This window comes from Typha angustifolia, chromosome 12 (genome assembly GCF_048772165.1).
Source record: "Typha angustifolia cultivar Huaian chromosome 12, ASM4877216v1, whole genome shotgun sequence".
NCBI lineage: Eukaryota > Viridiplantae > Streptophyta > Magnoliopsida > Poales > Typhaceae > Typha > Typha angustifolia.
Genome location: NC_133250.1, coordinates 64614 through 79948, shown reverse-complemented (window position 1 = coordinate 79948; position 15335 = coordinate 64614). Strand labels below are relative to the sequence as shown.

The 15335-nt window shown below is 40.4% G+C and overlaps 2 protein-coding genes and 1 non-coding gene across 3 annotated transcripts; 2 read left to right on the top strand and 1 right to left on the bottom strand.

Annotated features, from left to right (window-relative positions):
* Positions 1-1304: 1304 nt before the first annotated feature.
* On the bottom strand, positions 1305-2920 carry LOC140772533 (arogenate dehydratase 1-like). Its single transcript, XM_073114650.1, has 2 exons — positions 2796-2920; positions 1305-2724 (listed from the first exon to the last, which is right to left on the bottom strand). Exon 2 carries the CDS (start codon positions 2623-2625, stop codon positions 1378-1380), a length of 1248 nt encoding a protein of 415 aa, XP_072970751.1. The 5' UTR covers positions 2626-2724; positions 2796-2920; the 3' UTR covers positions 1305-1377.
* A 2578-nt stretch (positions 2921-5498) lies between these two features.
* LOC140772671 (uncharacterized) lies at positions 5499-6741 on the top strand. Its single transcript, XM_073114848.1, has 2 exons — positions 5499-6231; positions 6327-6741. Exons 1-2 carry the CDS (start codon positions 5772-5774, stop codon positions 6518-6520), a joined length of 654 nt encoding a protein of 217 aa, XP_072970949.1. The 5' UTR covers positions 5499-5771; the 3' UTR covers positions 6521-6741.
* A 1076-nt stretch (positions 6742-7817) lies between these two features.
* On the top strand, positions 7818-7900 carry TRNAL-UAA (transfer RNA leucine (anticodon UAA)). The gene has a single exon. It is a non-coding gene; the product is annotated as a tRNA-Leu (tRNA).
* The last annotated feature ends 7435 nt before the right edge of the window (positions 7901-15335 follow it).

Below are 15335 nucleotides of genomic sequence, written 5' to 3'. Positions count from 1 at the left end.
TACAAATAAATTATTTAATAATTTAGCGGCTTAGCTTAATTCGATTGGTGACTCGATATTACGGTTAGCTCAGAGGAGCAGCTCAGTAGTGCGACGATAATTAATTCAAAGCAATTATTCGATGACGCATATTACTGAAAGCCTAGACTAGACATTTACAAAGTTAGTAAAATCTAAATACTCCTAAATAACTATATTTAGAGAGAGTTTGTTCGGTCCATATTTATCTTTTGGGTTGATAAATAATTTAAAAAAAATTGTCTCTCGTTTATGTAAGAGAGGATAGCAATGGCAGTGAGTGACCCAAACGAAACCAGTATTAATTGTTGTGCAAAATACTCAAATAGGTGAGGGAAGCGGAAGCAAAACCCTTCACCCTCAAACAAATCCAAATAAAATAGCAATAATTTGGGACAAACCAAATATTAGCAAAGTTACTATCAATATCAATGTGAGAACTCCAAATACAAGATGTGAGTTGTAGAGAACTTTAAATACCCAAGATAATTATAAATATGAACACCAAATAGATGCAAACTATGAAGAGAAAAGAGGGAAAGACACGATTTATGTGATTCGGCGATATGCCTACGTCCACGAGTGGAGCAAACTTCAATCCACTATGCAAATATTCAAATACAAAGAGTTTACAACTCTAATCTCTTTCTAAACAATGGTGGTTTTTCTCTATAAGCTTTTCTTTCTTGCAAAATGCCCATACCAAACCCTAAAACCCAACATTTCTATTTATAGGGCTGGTTCACATTAGGTTTTTCCGCGTCGCGTTTGAACGCCCTCAGGGGTGCATTCGAATGCGCCCAATATCAAAGCAGCAGAACCAAAAGGGCGTTCGAACGTCCGCGGGGCGCGTTCGAATGCACCCAGTGCAAATACAGACTGGCGTTTGAATGCTAAAGCCTTGTTCGAACGTTTATAGAAATAGCTGCTCTCGGGTTGGCTCGCGTTGGAACGCAGTTGGGCCATTCGAACGCCTGCATTACCTAGTCTCTGTCTGAGAACTGCATTCGAACGCCCCCAAACCCGTTCGAACAAATCGGCGAACTAAGCCTCTAAACGATGAAATCTGAATTTGAGCCAAATTCCAACATTGATTATTCACGAATGACTATCATGGAAGTGGCATCTCTATCCTCTTATCGCATAATGAATTAAATTACTCCATCAAACAATTTATAAATCATTCGCCATATATATATATATATATATATATATATATAGTTACAACGAGTTCCGATTTGACCAACTCGTCGCCCAAATGAAGACAAAGACAAAGGCAAAGACAATTAAATTTTAACGGAAAATAAAAATGAGGTGCGAGATGGAGCACTACAAATTAAGCTGACGGCGTTTCACGAATCACGAGGAAGTAGCGGTGGATGAGGAAGACGAAGAGGAGGAGGAGCTGGCGTTCCATGGGGTCATGTCCATGGGATAACTTCCGAGCACACGGAGGAAGGAGGTGAACTCCTGGATCTCACCGAGCGCGTTCTGGGCTCGCGGCTCCGCCATGGACGCCTCGAAGTCGACGTAGAACATGTACTCGAAGTGCTTCGCGGTGCCGACATTGGCGTCGTCGACGAGCCTGATAGGGCGGTGGCGATGGGGCCGGCTCTCGATCTTAGTCAGGCTGATGTTCCTGAACGCGAACGCTGAGAGCACTTTGAAGAGGACGGAGGTGCCCTCCCGGTCGTGCGCGAACACGATGCTCGTCTTGAACGGCCGATCCGTGCGCGGGATGATGGGCTCGCGCGCCAGCATCACGAACCGGGTCACGTTGCTCGAGTCGTCCTGGATCCCATCGGCCAAGATTTGGAGCCCGTACAGCTCGGCCGCGCGGGACGAGGCGATCGCGGCCGTGTCACGGAGACCGTTGGCGGCGATGTATTCGGCGGCACCAGCGGTGTCGTCGAAGGCTTCGCGGGCGACGTTGAGTCCGAGGCTGGTGAGAGTGAGCTCGCACTGGGCTAGGGCTTGCGGGTGACTGATGACGCGAGTGAGGTATTCCTTGCGGACTCCGGGGAGGGCAAGGAGGCAGTGGTGGACGGGGAGCTGGACCTCACCGACGATGTGGAGGCGATGGCGGAGGAGGAGGTCATAGTTGCGGTGGATGCTACCGCCGAGGGAGTTCTCCACTGGTAAGACGGCTCGATCGGCGATCCAGAGCTCCACAGCCTGGAAGGCGACCTCAAACTGATCGCAGGGGATGGCCTCACAGTTCAGATAGGCTTTCCCAGCCGCCGCCTCGCTGTAAGCGCCGGGGACGCCCTGATAGGCGACGCGGAGCTGGGAGCCATGCATCGGGGCAGGGGAGAGGTCGGAGATGGTGAGCGGCCGAGGAAGGTTCTCGATCGGGACCAGATCTAGTGTCTGAGGAGAGGACGCGTTGCCGTTGACTCTGGTGGAGGGGGAGTAGGGCTTGTCGCCGGCGGGGACGGAATCATTCCGGGAGAGGGCAACTACTTTGCCGGAGAGGATGGCGCAGGTGCTCTTCCGGTCAGATCGGGTGGATGCGGCGGCGCGGGTTCGGGTGGGTTTGGATGGGTGGGCCGATAGGATGGAGTGGTGATGGTTGATGGGGGTTTGATGAAAATTCGTCGTCGCCATTGGTGGGATGCCTTCAGATCTGAACTATATACTTACTTTTTAGACAGAAATAATTTTTCCCTTCCTCCTTTGCTTTGGTAGAGATATTGATTGAAGATGCTAGCAAAGTTTGGGAACGGATTGGATTAGATGAAGAAAGAGAGAGAGAGAGAGAGAGAGAGAGATGCTACTTAATTTTGGGAAGCTTTCCTTGCGTCTTAATCGTATTTGATGCGGCACTCGGCAGTTAACGAAAGTCACTGGTGGCAGCGATAATGATTCTCTCTCTTTTCTTCGTCTTTTTCATATATATTTTTTGGGGGGTCTTTTCCTCGGCAAAAAGTTGCTACGATGGAAAGAGGGGAAAAATGCCAGCCATATAAAAGTAGAAACCCCATGCTTACGTATCTACTCCCTGCTTAATTCGTATCACTTCAGATATTTCTTTTATACTCTGCTGAAATTTTTCCCTACTTTCTTCGCTTGAGCCTTTCTTCGGTAGTCGGGTCAAAATCTGCTGCCAAAAAGATAAATGCCTGGTAGCCACTCGCTACGGTCATAATTTTGGGCTCTGATTTATTTGGTATAAACCCTGTTAGATCATTGGGCCCGACTAGTTTAGGTCCGGCCGCGTTCGTCTGGTTTTAATTAGGCTAAGTTTAACATGAATCGAGATGACAATAAATGGCATGTCTGTTCAGCTCGGCCCAAGTTGAGCGATTAGGATGACTGTAAACAAATACTTAAATCTCGTCCGCTTGAAAGCCTGACTCTAAATTCGGCCCAGTTGAGCTCGATGACCACCTCTACAAATCACCAAACGCTCCCGACAAGGAATTAGAGTGATTTTTTTTTGACACAAAGTAAAAACTCTAAACAAATTTATATTTCATTAATCAGATTTAAATCATATATAAGTACTCATTTAGTCCGATTATTTAAATGGCTTGTATTTGTGACTCTACTATGACATGAGTAATTTATGTACAATCAAATAACTCATTTAGAACACCCAAAAATAAATGTTTATAATATGAGTAAACTAATTTATAATCTGAATAAATTCTGTATATAATTTAGATAAATTTCCTTATAAACTGAATAAGTAATATAAGACTTGTATTACCCGATAATGGATTTCTGATCGGTGTAATTCGTTTATAACTCTGTGTAACCCATTTGAGCAATTTTTAAAAAAAAAAGAAAAAGAAACTGCATTTGAGGACGCTGGAAAGTACTAGACTAGAGTGGCTGCGCAACAGTAGGTAGAATTGGGTTTCCTCCTCCTCTGTAACTCTCTGTATGGGAAATTGGGAAATGGAGAAGAACCCAAGGCCGTTGTATAGTTGGGCTTCTGGTCACGTCTGGACTGACCGTAGTAAGAGAAGATCATGACGTAATCTAATCGCTCAAGTAAAGACCTACCCTGTGTCCTCCTCCCCTGATGGGCCTGCCTATCTGTGACTGCGATTCGCGCATTATATAGGAAGCTCGCTCGCTCGCTCTAATTGGTCTTTTGTGGCTTATGAACAATTAGAGCTCGTTGTAAATGTAATTTCCATTTTATGCGTTCAGACAAATAATCTTTTCTATTCGTCCCTCAAATTATCAGATCGACATGCCTACCCCCCCACCACCATCACTTTCCCTTTCGCTTTCCCTCCAATAATTGTGTATCAAATTGAATGTACATTGTATCCTCGCCTACCCGAGGATGACACTCCGCCTAAGTTAAATTAATCACACCGGCAGCGGCGTGCATGCGAATAAGGTGTGTTGTTTTGACTCTTAACCCACTGTTTAGCGAAGCCACATTGCATTTGCCTGTCCTAAGGTCCTAGTCGATGCGTCGTAAAATGTAAATGGAGAGAGTTGTGTTAATTTGCTCCTTCTACTGTCGTCTCGAACTTTGCGATGTGGGCCGTCCGAAGATACGGATAGGGATAGGGATAGGGAAGGGTGGCTATCCAGATTCCAGATACAACCTTCCCCAAATCAAGCGCGCGCACACTCTCTCTCTCTCTCTCTCTCTCTCTCTCTCTCTCTCTCTCTCTCTCTCTCTCTCTCTCTCTCCAACCCCAGAATTGGACGAGAGAAAGCACAGGCAAAGGCAAGGTACCCATCATCGTCCAAGCGGCCCGCAAAAGGCGTGAGGAAATCGTGCACCTTGCTCTGCGTCACGTCAAACCAATTTTGAGTCACCGCATACTCCGATGCTTCCATTAAAATCTTCCCAACACTACTTAGTTAATTCCGGAAAACTTTATTTCTATCCCCAAGGCCAAACCCTCAAAGTTAAATACATAATATGGTAATTAGTGATGCAGAGAGCAAAGAGATACTTCGAGACAGAGATGTAAGGAATAGCTTCGGATTTGAAAGAAGGAAACTAATTTATATTATGTGGCACATACAACTGATTGGAGTCCAGACTCCAGAATATTGCACCTCCTCGTGCCTTCCTCCATCCTGACAGCGAATGGAAGCAATAATTTCTAATTCATCCGCTCACCCAATCCATTCATCCCGAGTTCCGATGCAGAGTATATCTATCTCTTCTCGTTTCTCAGTCCACTTAGAAATACGAATAAACAACACATGACACCACCTTTCTAATTGATAATTACCACCAGCAACCGGCCTAAATCCATAAACATAATAATTCTAATGCGGTTATGGGTTGCGTCGGTTTGTTTTCTTCCTTATTCTTTTGATCGTGCAACACTCACCTCATCTCACTTCCTAGTAACATCTAACCCTTGTCACCACCCACCACAAATCTTTCCATCTCACCTCATCTCACTTCCTATTAACCTCTAACCCTTATCACCACCCACCATAAATCTTTTCCAACTCATCTGCCCTTCCTCTCCACCATCCCCATCCCCACCCCCACCCCCACCCCCACCCCCTCAAGACTTTCATCCCATCCATATATCCATCCACAAACTTCTTGCTTCTCCTGCTATCTCTTCCTTCTTCTCCCCTTACCCCCTCCCTATTCTTTGATCTTCAATATATAAATCTAGATCTGTTTGGTTATGCGAGCTATCCGTGGAGGGAAGTCGGACGCTTCCCCTTTCGGCTTCCCTCGTTCCAGATTCTTCCGCTACCGCCGCTTGAGGTAGCCAAGAGAGATCGATCGATCGATCAGGTATCAAGCGTCCATGGCACCGCTTCCGCCTTCGACCAACACCACCACCAATACCTATAATTCCCACTCCAGAGGCCTCCGCCGAGGACATGAAGAGAAGATCCTACCGAGTAGGTCCTCCTCGTTCCACGGCCGGCCGACGGAGAAACGCCAGATCCGACGTCCCAAGACTCAGCCCGACCTCATCAGCTGGAGAACTATGGGGCCATCGCCGGAGGATAATCGTAACAGGGGCACTGCGGTCGCTGCTGCTGCTGGTGAGGTGATCATGAGGGTGCCAGCGAAGGTGCTAGTGAACGTGACGGTGCATCAGAGTTTAGGGCCGTTGCAGGTGATGGCGTCGACGGAGTGGAGCGTCGCCGATCTGATCTCGGCGGCGGTGCAGTTCTACGTCAAGGAACGCAGGCGGCCGCCTCTGCCTACCACGGAACCCTCAGCCTTCGGACTCCACTTCTCTCAGTTTAGCTTGGAAAGTAAGCATCAGAAGCTTACACCGCTAGTAAATTTGAGTTTTTAGACCATTTAAAACCTTGCTTAAAAATCCAAGTGCCGTATGTATCTGGTATAGGTTTGGATACGAAGGAGAAGCTGTTTGGATTGGGGTCCAGGAACTTCTTCCTCTGTCCCAAGAGTTGCAGTAGTAATATTAGTGATACTGCGACACTCCCTGCAGCTTCGGATGCTACTACCTGCTCCAAGGAAGCCGAGAAGGCCTCAAAGATTGGCATCCCTTGGCTTAGGTTCATGGATTTCTTGTTGTAGCTATATTTCGCTTATTTCTTCTTCGTCATTTTTATTTTATTTTTCTATAATAATAATAATAATCAACTAGTTTGCTTACAATTAAAAATTGGAGCTCTCGCCGGAAAGACTGAGTAAATTGTCTTCCGGCCAGTACTGCGCGCTCCCCATGTTAACATGTGTACTGTGTACATATTCATTGGATCACTGTGCTGCTATGGAATCACAATCCATCTTTGTTAGCTCGTTGCATTGCAGAGTAGCTCTTCTCTCCCCTTTATTTTGATTCACTTCTTGTCAACGCCATACATTTATTATTCTTATTGATTAAAAAGGAAAAAGAAGAAGAAGAAGAAGCGATCGTCTCTTTTTCACTCCACGCAATTGATGCGTGTTAACCCAATGAAATAGAGACGACTACTCCAAGATGAGCAACCTAGGATTGGAAAAGGAAAGAAAGAAAGGAAAGAGAAAAACTAAGACTGGAATGCAAAACTAATCCACAAGCCAATGAACATACTTAGATAGGTACTTCCCATTTAGTTTATTATATATTATTAATATGTGACGCCACTGTCAAGCGGATCAATCCCGAGTCAGTCAATCGACACTCCAAATAATAAATATTTCGTGTTTCTTCAATTATCTTTTTTCTTTATCGAATCGCTATTTCAGCCATAATTATGATAATTGATTAATTAACTCATTTACTCGTTCAATGATCGGAACAGTCATATTGCAACGATAACGGCATCGAATCGCGTGGAAATAATACCCTAAAGTAACCTGAGAAGACTAGTCTATCTAAAAGGACCAAATTCCTTAACTTAAACTATGCATTTTAGTGACCGACACTCTTAGAATCACTGGCTGCCCCGAATCCAATATGAGTATATGACACAGCATAGTCCACCGTCTACGCTCTACTCTACATTGTTTAGGCCCAGCAATAGCATTGAAGATCCTTCGGCCCATGCTAACATATTCTGGAATGCTCGTTAATCCATTGGACTATCTTGGAACGGCTTACACTATTGGGCTGAAAGGAAGGCCCAGTAAAGATCCAATTGTGCCTTTCCGTATGCCTTTCTCCACTATCGGGCTTTTGCAATTAAATTATATTTCAATTTTTTTTTAATTTAACATATAAAAGTGAGTGCATATGTTTTCTACCGTCAATACATATTTTGTTATAATAAAGTGTATATAATTTATATTATTAGTAGATTTGAGCAAATCGAAAGGGACGGTTGAGGTAGGCTAAAGAACTGGAGTGCATATATTTCATATAGCCTTTTACAATCAAAGGCTGAGGTGAGCTGGTTTGCCCGAGTGGTTAAGGGGGAAGACTTAAGATCTTCTGCACATAAGTGCGCATGGGTTCGAACCCCATAGCCAGCACTTTATTATTATGATTGATGTTTTTGTTTTTATAGCAAGGCGGAATAAGTTAAGTGGGCCCTTTGGGCCGACGAAGCCCGTCTCGATTGGCTCCTAAATCCTAATACAATAATTGGACGGCTCTTTCGTTGGTATTGCGATGGATGATATCGTTAGCCAGTATTTTTGGCCATATCAATGAATGAGAATATATGATGTCACTCATATTCAATTGTTCTACTGCAGCAAACTTGAGAAATACAACTAACTAGTCTCATCTATTGGGTGTTGATGCGATGCCCCTTGCTTGCACTCTTTTTTTTTTTCTTAATGTCTTTCAATTATATATAACTTCTGCAAGTTGGTTTTTAATAAATGAAGGTTGTTGGAAATCCATGAGCAGCAGAGTCAATCGTTTTGGGGTAAAAATAGGAGGTTATTGGTCGACGTTGCTCTCGTATATCAATTTTTCTACTTAAATTTCACTCTTACTTGCTTGGACGTTAAGATTCATCTACGTACTGAGAGAGATTGCAGGGGACCAAGCTATAGCTACGCGGTAGGCAAACCACTCACAATTTCGATCGTTACTCCTTTAATGACGACTTGGATGATCATTTTCTATGTCCCTTACGCTTGTTTCATATATTTATATAGCTAGAGGAGAAGTGGTGAGGTGATGGAGCTAGTTGCTACGACGGAGTGCGGGCCCTTTAAATTTAATTTGGTCATATATTAACCCTTCAATTATTAACTTACAGACTAATAGTATATATGATAGATAGAGGACAAAATACTAGTAACTAGCTAGGCTGAGGTAGACAAAAAATATATATATATACATATATCTCACAAATAAATTATACATGCAAACACGTGCAGAGGAACATGGGTGATTGCATTAATTACTAAATCAAATCTTATTTCTATGTACTGACTCGCATGCGCTGTATAAAGTTTTATTATCTTCTGCCAGTAGTATAGTAGTGTTTAGAAGAGTGACCTACGCTCTTAATTCATATAGATTTTAGAGATCCACTTCCTGTGACACGCTCATTGGCATGGAAGGAGTGTTGGGGTATGAGAACCTACGTACGTACACTCTTCAAGACTCCATTTGTTGATAGAATGAAAGAGTTTAAGTTTCCATCTCTCTCTTCTCTAACTAGTGACCCTCTTTAGAAGAAGAAGAAGAAGAAGAAGAAGAAGTCACTACTCTTTCACCAGGTTAGAAAACAATTTCCATAGGGGAGTATGTCGAATAATAATCAGTTGGAAGGTAGCCAATTACATCATGTATAGCTTAACAAGTTTTCATTTCAACCTTATTTTACTCTCCTATATACCTGCATCCAGTAGAAGGTGCACTTTCCCTTTCAATAATTTTTGAGGTTTTCTTAGAACTTGGAAATAAATTTTCAAGGTTATAAAATTGAAGATGTATTGAATATACTTAATTAATTGAAGATGTGAATGATTAGCGTTTTAAATGAAATGTTTGTAGTCAATGTTGACGTGGAGGAAGGTAGCTTTTCCACCGTCATTAAGTGCCACTTAGAGCGGGGCCTCTGCGGTTTAGATGTCAGAGGAATAGAGACGTTGCTGCTTAATTAAACTGTTAGCCTGGGGATTTAATTGGCTGTGCGAGAATCCGTGGTCAGATTCGAAAAGACTATGAATGATGTGATGAAAAGGAGGTGCATGGTATCATGTCCGTCTCATAATACTGAGAATTTAGAAGAGTCGTGCTTCGGAAGGAATCATGCACGTACGACTTCCTCTCTCTCTCTCTTTTCTTAATCTTTTTTTATAATCATTTTCTGAATCGAACGGTAAAAAGAGGAGTTAATGGTGGATCCTCCATCATTTCACGAACGCTAAATGCTAAAGTTTTTATATGGAGGAACTGGAGCCCATTAATTGAGTGCATGCCGTCGAGCATCCCACCTACTTTTTTGCTACAAAGATTAAGCTTTAATTGTCGTACTATCCTTTTTTTGCTACAAAGATTAGTATTTTAATGTTTAACATGTGACCTTCTAACCTCTTTTTTTGCTACTTAATTAACTTATTACTGAGAGGAGGACAAGTTTAATCAACTAAATTATAAGATTAATCCTAATTAAGCTTCTCAAAGGGAATGAATGAATGAATGCACTGATGAAATAAAGAATAAGTAATGAGTACGTACCTGTGCACATCCTCTATTCTATTGCTGGCATTGTTTCACTTTGTCAGTAGCGATTCTGCCAATTCCTCTCTCTCTCTCTCTCTCTCTCTCTCTCTCTCTCTCTCTCTCTCTCTCTTCTCTCTCTCAAAAAAAATAAAAAATAAAAAATAAAAATAAAAATCCACATCCTAGTTAGGGAGTGCTAAAAAGTCAAACACCCACCTATACTCGTACTTTATTCAGAGGGGATAATAGTAAATTCTCCTTATAATTTACTTGAAAGGGACTAATTCTAGCTAGCCTTATTTATACATCTGGGCAACTCATCTTAATTATGTAATTCTAATGTCAAATGTCAAGGCACATGAGCACATGACCACATACTGATAATATACTGATAAGGGATTAATCTCCTCAATCTATTCACCTGCATTACTATGGAGTCAACGGTTTACATTGTATATGAAACGGAATCTGCACTAATTTAATAATGAGTTAAAGTAATGTAATGAGAATTATCTGCTGTCTATAATATATGATAACTAACTACTCTGGCTCTTTTAAGAGAAAATTAAGTAGGTCAAAAATTGGTAAATAAAGCGGATAGCCCACGGTTTATGAGCTAGAGAATGATATATACATGTGGGCTACTAAATGCCATGCCACCTCACTCACCTGCTGCCATCCTAGCTGTTGGTATGCATAACGTCTCTTCTCTCCGTATAGTAAGAAAAATAGACTTCAAAAGTAGAGAAAGAAAAAACAAAATAATAGAAGGAAAAGTGACAAAAGGAAGATCAAAACTATATATTCATCCAAATACACGCACACACATATATTAGAGACTTATGATAGTTTCGAAAGGATTCCCAAAATACATACACATATTTTTCGCTGCTTTGTCAATTATTATTAAAGCAGAATTTTCTTATTCTAATAGCAAATAATAATAATAATGGAGACACCAATTCTGACTCTTTGGATGATAGCTCACAATTTTAAAGACGCCCTACTACAAGATTTTTAATAGACATTCAATCATTTGTAAATTGAGATTATTTATGAACTATTTTAAAATAAAGTATAGATTGAGAAAAATGTAAAGGATCAGATCTTGAAAGGATATTGGTTAAATTTTGAATAAATAATGACTTTTTTTAAAGACAACTAACACAATATTAATAGTTTAAAAAACTTATTTCTTTTGCATGTCTAATATATATATAAAGTTTTTTCTAAAGGAAAAAATTATTATTTGAGACTTGCTTTCACAATTACAAAAAAAGTCTCATTGAGATCCGAGGCATATAAAAGCTTGGGCGAAAAACTTTCAACCCATGAACACGTAAAGCCTCGAGGGCGGCTAAGATTTGTAAGCCAATTCGATGCCCTATTGGCTTTGCAAAAAATATGAGATATTTTGTTAAGTTGGTATTTTTTTTAGCAAGAGAATAATATTTTCGGTAATGACGTTTATAGTCTAGGAGGATCCTATAATTTTAAGTAGTATGTTGACAATGAGTAAATGAGTTCATTTCAATCTAGACTTGGTCCATTGATATTGGGATAATGGCCGTAAAAGCATCAAGCATTGTCATTGCTTCACCTAGAAGAGTTGATCTATACCTTTCACAATGGTCACCTACAATCAAGAGGCCCTCGTTATGTCGTCGAGCAACAAAGCCCGTTCCATCTTTATCCTACACGCCAATGAAAGAACCATTGGTGTTAACTTTTCTCCAGCCCAGAGACAAAGGCTCCCGTTGAATGATAGGATTAATGGGATGAGGCTATAACAACATCAATGCTTTCTGATTATGATATTCCTTTTATAATTGAAGAGTGCGAGCACAAACCTTATCAACCAGCTTAATTATATTATTAAAGCATATCTCATTGTGGTGCTTCCAAATATGCTAGTGAACAACGACCATGGTGATAAGAGCCAAGTTGTGAAGAGACCCAAGGTGGGCACTGTGAACACGAACCCATTAGCTATAGTCTCAGGAGGTCAAGTTAGATATGTCAAGACCGAACTCGACCTCCAAAAAGGCCCAAATAATTGTGACAAAAGAGCAGGAGTAGAATAGATGACCATGGTTTCATTATGAAGGCCATAATTTGGGCACATGCATGGTATCAGGCTTAATATTCATCGAATGGAGAAGGGCAGAAGTGGGAAGGCGGCTCGAACAAATTTTCCATAAAAAAATCTTGATTTTGGGAGGAATATTAATTGCTTAGATTTTCTTCCAGCCAAGCCAAGAAGGATCAAACTCAATGTTTTTATGAAGGAAGGCGTTAAGACAGTTTTGAGGTCGCATGCCCCATGAGTGGGCAGACCAGATCTAGTAATTAAGGAAAGCCATGGGTCATGAGTAGATTAGTGGGCTTGCCATCCTTAGTAATTTTGAGGAGACTAGTGCGAATGGCCCACATAGAATCCCAAATAATCCGCCATCTCCAAGCCAATTGCTTAGGCCGAGAGGTGGCTTAGGGCTGCAAGCTCTCATATTTGGCTCTGACCAAGCAGACCCAAGGGGGCTGGCCACAATTAAGGATCAAAAGAACTTTTATAGCCACAAGAAATAAGCAAACCGTATGGAGGTCCCTAACAGCCAGACCCCCGTCATGCTTGGGCTAATAAATTCGACCACCACTAGGTTGAGGCCACAATGATGGTTTGAGTTATCCAAAAAAAATTTCTTAGATAGCTTGGAAATACGATCAACGACAGCAAGTAGAGTTCATGAGAAGGATGTCTAATACACTGACATTGAGTTTATGATCAAGTTAATGAGGGTAACCCATGTTTGGGACAGAGATTCAAGATTCTAACCCGTTAACTTAGCCTCCACTCTAGCTACGGAGTTTTCACGCTCATAAATAAGCAAGTGCTTAGGAGATAAAATACATATAAAGTAAGCGAATCAATTTTTATAAAGAATATAAAATACATTATTAGTAATAATATCAATATTCACCTTTTGAATAAATAAAATAAAAAATGCAACTTATTCAAATGTAGGTAAACGAATATTCTATATCCATATTTGTATCTCAAAACTATATTCGATCTGTATCCGTATTTAGGTTTTAAAATAAAATTTTGTATCCGAGAATTTTTTTTTTTCAAAATGCTTACCCGTATCCGGGTTAGGTAGGAAGTTTTTACCTGAATTCCTTACGAATCAGGTTGGATAGTGAGTCTGTTCGGAGTCAATTCCACTCGTTTTCACCCTGGTAGGGTATCGTTGTTCTATTATTCATTCAATATTTTTATAAAAGAAAACATCTCTTTGATAGTTTTTTGATCTTTTTGTTAGAGATATTTTAATTTCTAGTCATCCCATATCTACTGCATTAGGCTTTAGTAGTTTGGATAAAATCTTTGTATAGGTTTTCAATGGATCTTTAGGATTTGATATCACTCAGTAGCTTTCCCAATATATATTGTTTATTAACTACACACATACTAGAATAAGTGGGGAACCGCATGTCAATTATTTTAAAAAAATATATAATTTATTTTTTGCATATTATTATTGATTAGCGTATAATAGATCTCATTTTTTATGAGCATTTATTATATTTTTTAATTAATAGAATAGTATACCTAAGTATTCACTTAAGTTTTAATTTTTTTTAGCAACAAAAGAAGACTTTGGTCGACGAGACTAGTCAACCGCAATTTATATGGAGGCTTTCAGACAACGGTGTAAGATTTCTCCTCCTTTGCCACCTAACAACAGATCCTACCCCTAGTGACACGACCAGAGAGACAGAAGACAGATGATTAGGATCATGATGATGATGAAAGCTAGTGGCGATGGGATGATAGACTAGCTAGTGGTGAGGCGGAGAGGGAGAAAGAACGTAAGAGGTATCCCGTGACAAAGAAGAGAGAGGAGGGAGAGGAGGAGAAAAGCTTTGATCATAAATGAGAAGGGAAGCCTCTCTTCCATCCCTTCCTCATTGGGCTGGAGGATGGGAGAAGGGGAAAGCTCGCTAATGACGAGTAACCCTGTAGAGAGGAAAACAATAGCTCAAACAGTAGGAATTATTTAATATTGTGAATTGTTTCTCTTATAATTTTATTGGCCGTTTACAAGAAAGGCCACGGCAATCGCCCACTTGTTTCAGAAGGCATTAAACGATTAATTGATGCATGTGCTACTATGTTTACTTTTCCTCCTCTATAGTACCTAACACATTTGACCCCTTCTTTTTACTTTTAAAATATAATATATATATATAGAAGAACCATTTCTTTCTTTCCATCGTGGGGGCTAATTCATTCTTTTAGAGATTCTCTCTTCTTCTTCTTTTTTATTTTTTCTTCCTTTTTCTTTCTTAGTACTATTCAAATCATGACACCCTAATTTTAGTTGAAAAAAAATAATATTTATTGATCAAAATTATCCTATGCATGCTAGAAATTATTAAGGTACACTGAGATTTGGCATCATTTTTGTTTGACCCATATATATTTTTTGAAAGAACTGTCCTAAATGTGAACTAATTTTTATATTGTAAGGTGAGAGCCTAGCCTACCTTCTCGTCTATCATATGATAAGCTTAGAAGCTCGTTAATGAGGAAAGGAAAATTCAGTAACATAAGTAAAAAAGTAAAGAATTATTTAATTTCAATCGTTTCAATGGGAACTGTTGGTTAGGTAAATAGAAAAATAATATTTGTTGGGTAATAGAAGTAAAAGACAAGTATTCAACTGTGAAGATAAAAATGACAATAAATATGAAAAGGTGGAGTAAAATTTAAAATCTGCCAACAACTCAACAAGGAAGTAAAATTATTTAAGTAGCTAAGGATTGGCAGTGAGTCTTTTATTTATAATAAATTATTATTATTTTATCTCGTCGCTAAATCGCAAGTAAATTTGCTTCCACCGACAGGGTCAGTTCGTCGTAAGTGGCAAATGTTACGCCAATCTGCATCCTCCCCCCCTTTGGCATCTTCAATTTCTTCGATCCAACCCAGGTCGTAGGAACTTCCCACTATCTGCACACGTGGCAGACTGTGCTGGCTGGACAATCCTTGCCATAATCTTCTCTTCTTAATTCAGCTAATCATTGACTAATATTATAACTAACTAACTAACTTACGGCCAAGCAACCAATAGGGGAAAAATTTAAATGTCGGCCATTTAATTAGGTTGTATAAGATTCGTCCGCCGTGGGTTGTATATAATCATAATTAGAAGACTTTTTGGTCAAGCTCTGCTGTCATATAAAAAAACTTCTGGGAACACTTGGCATATTGGACTC

Coding starts and splice junctions, on each gene's coding strand:
- LOC140772671 (XM_073114848.1), top strand. CDS start 5,772: ATGGCACCGCTTCCGCCTTCGACCAACACCACCACCAATACCTATAAT. Junction 6,232..6,326: donor CTCTCAGTTTAGCTTGGAAA/GTAAGCATCAGA, acceptor TATCTGGTATAG/GTTTGGATACGAAGGAGAAG.
- LOC140772533 (XM_073114650.1), bottom strand. CDS start 2,625: ATGGCGACGACGAATTTTCATCAAACCCCCATCAACCATCACCACTCC.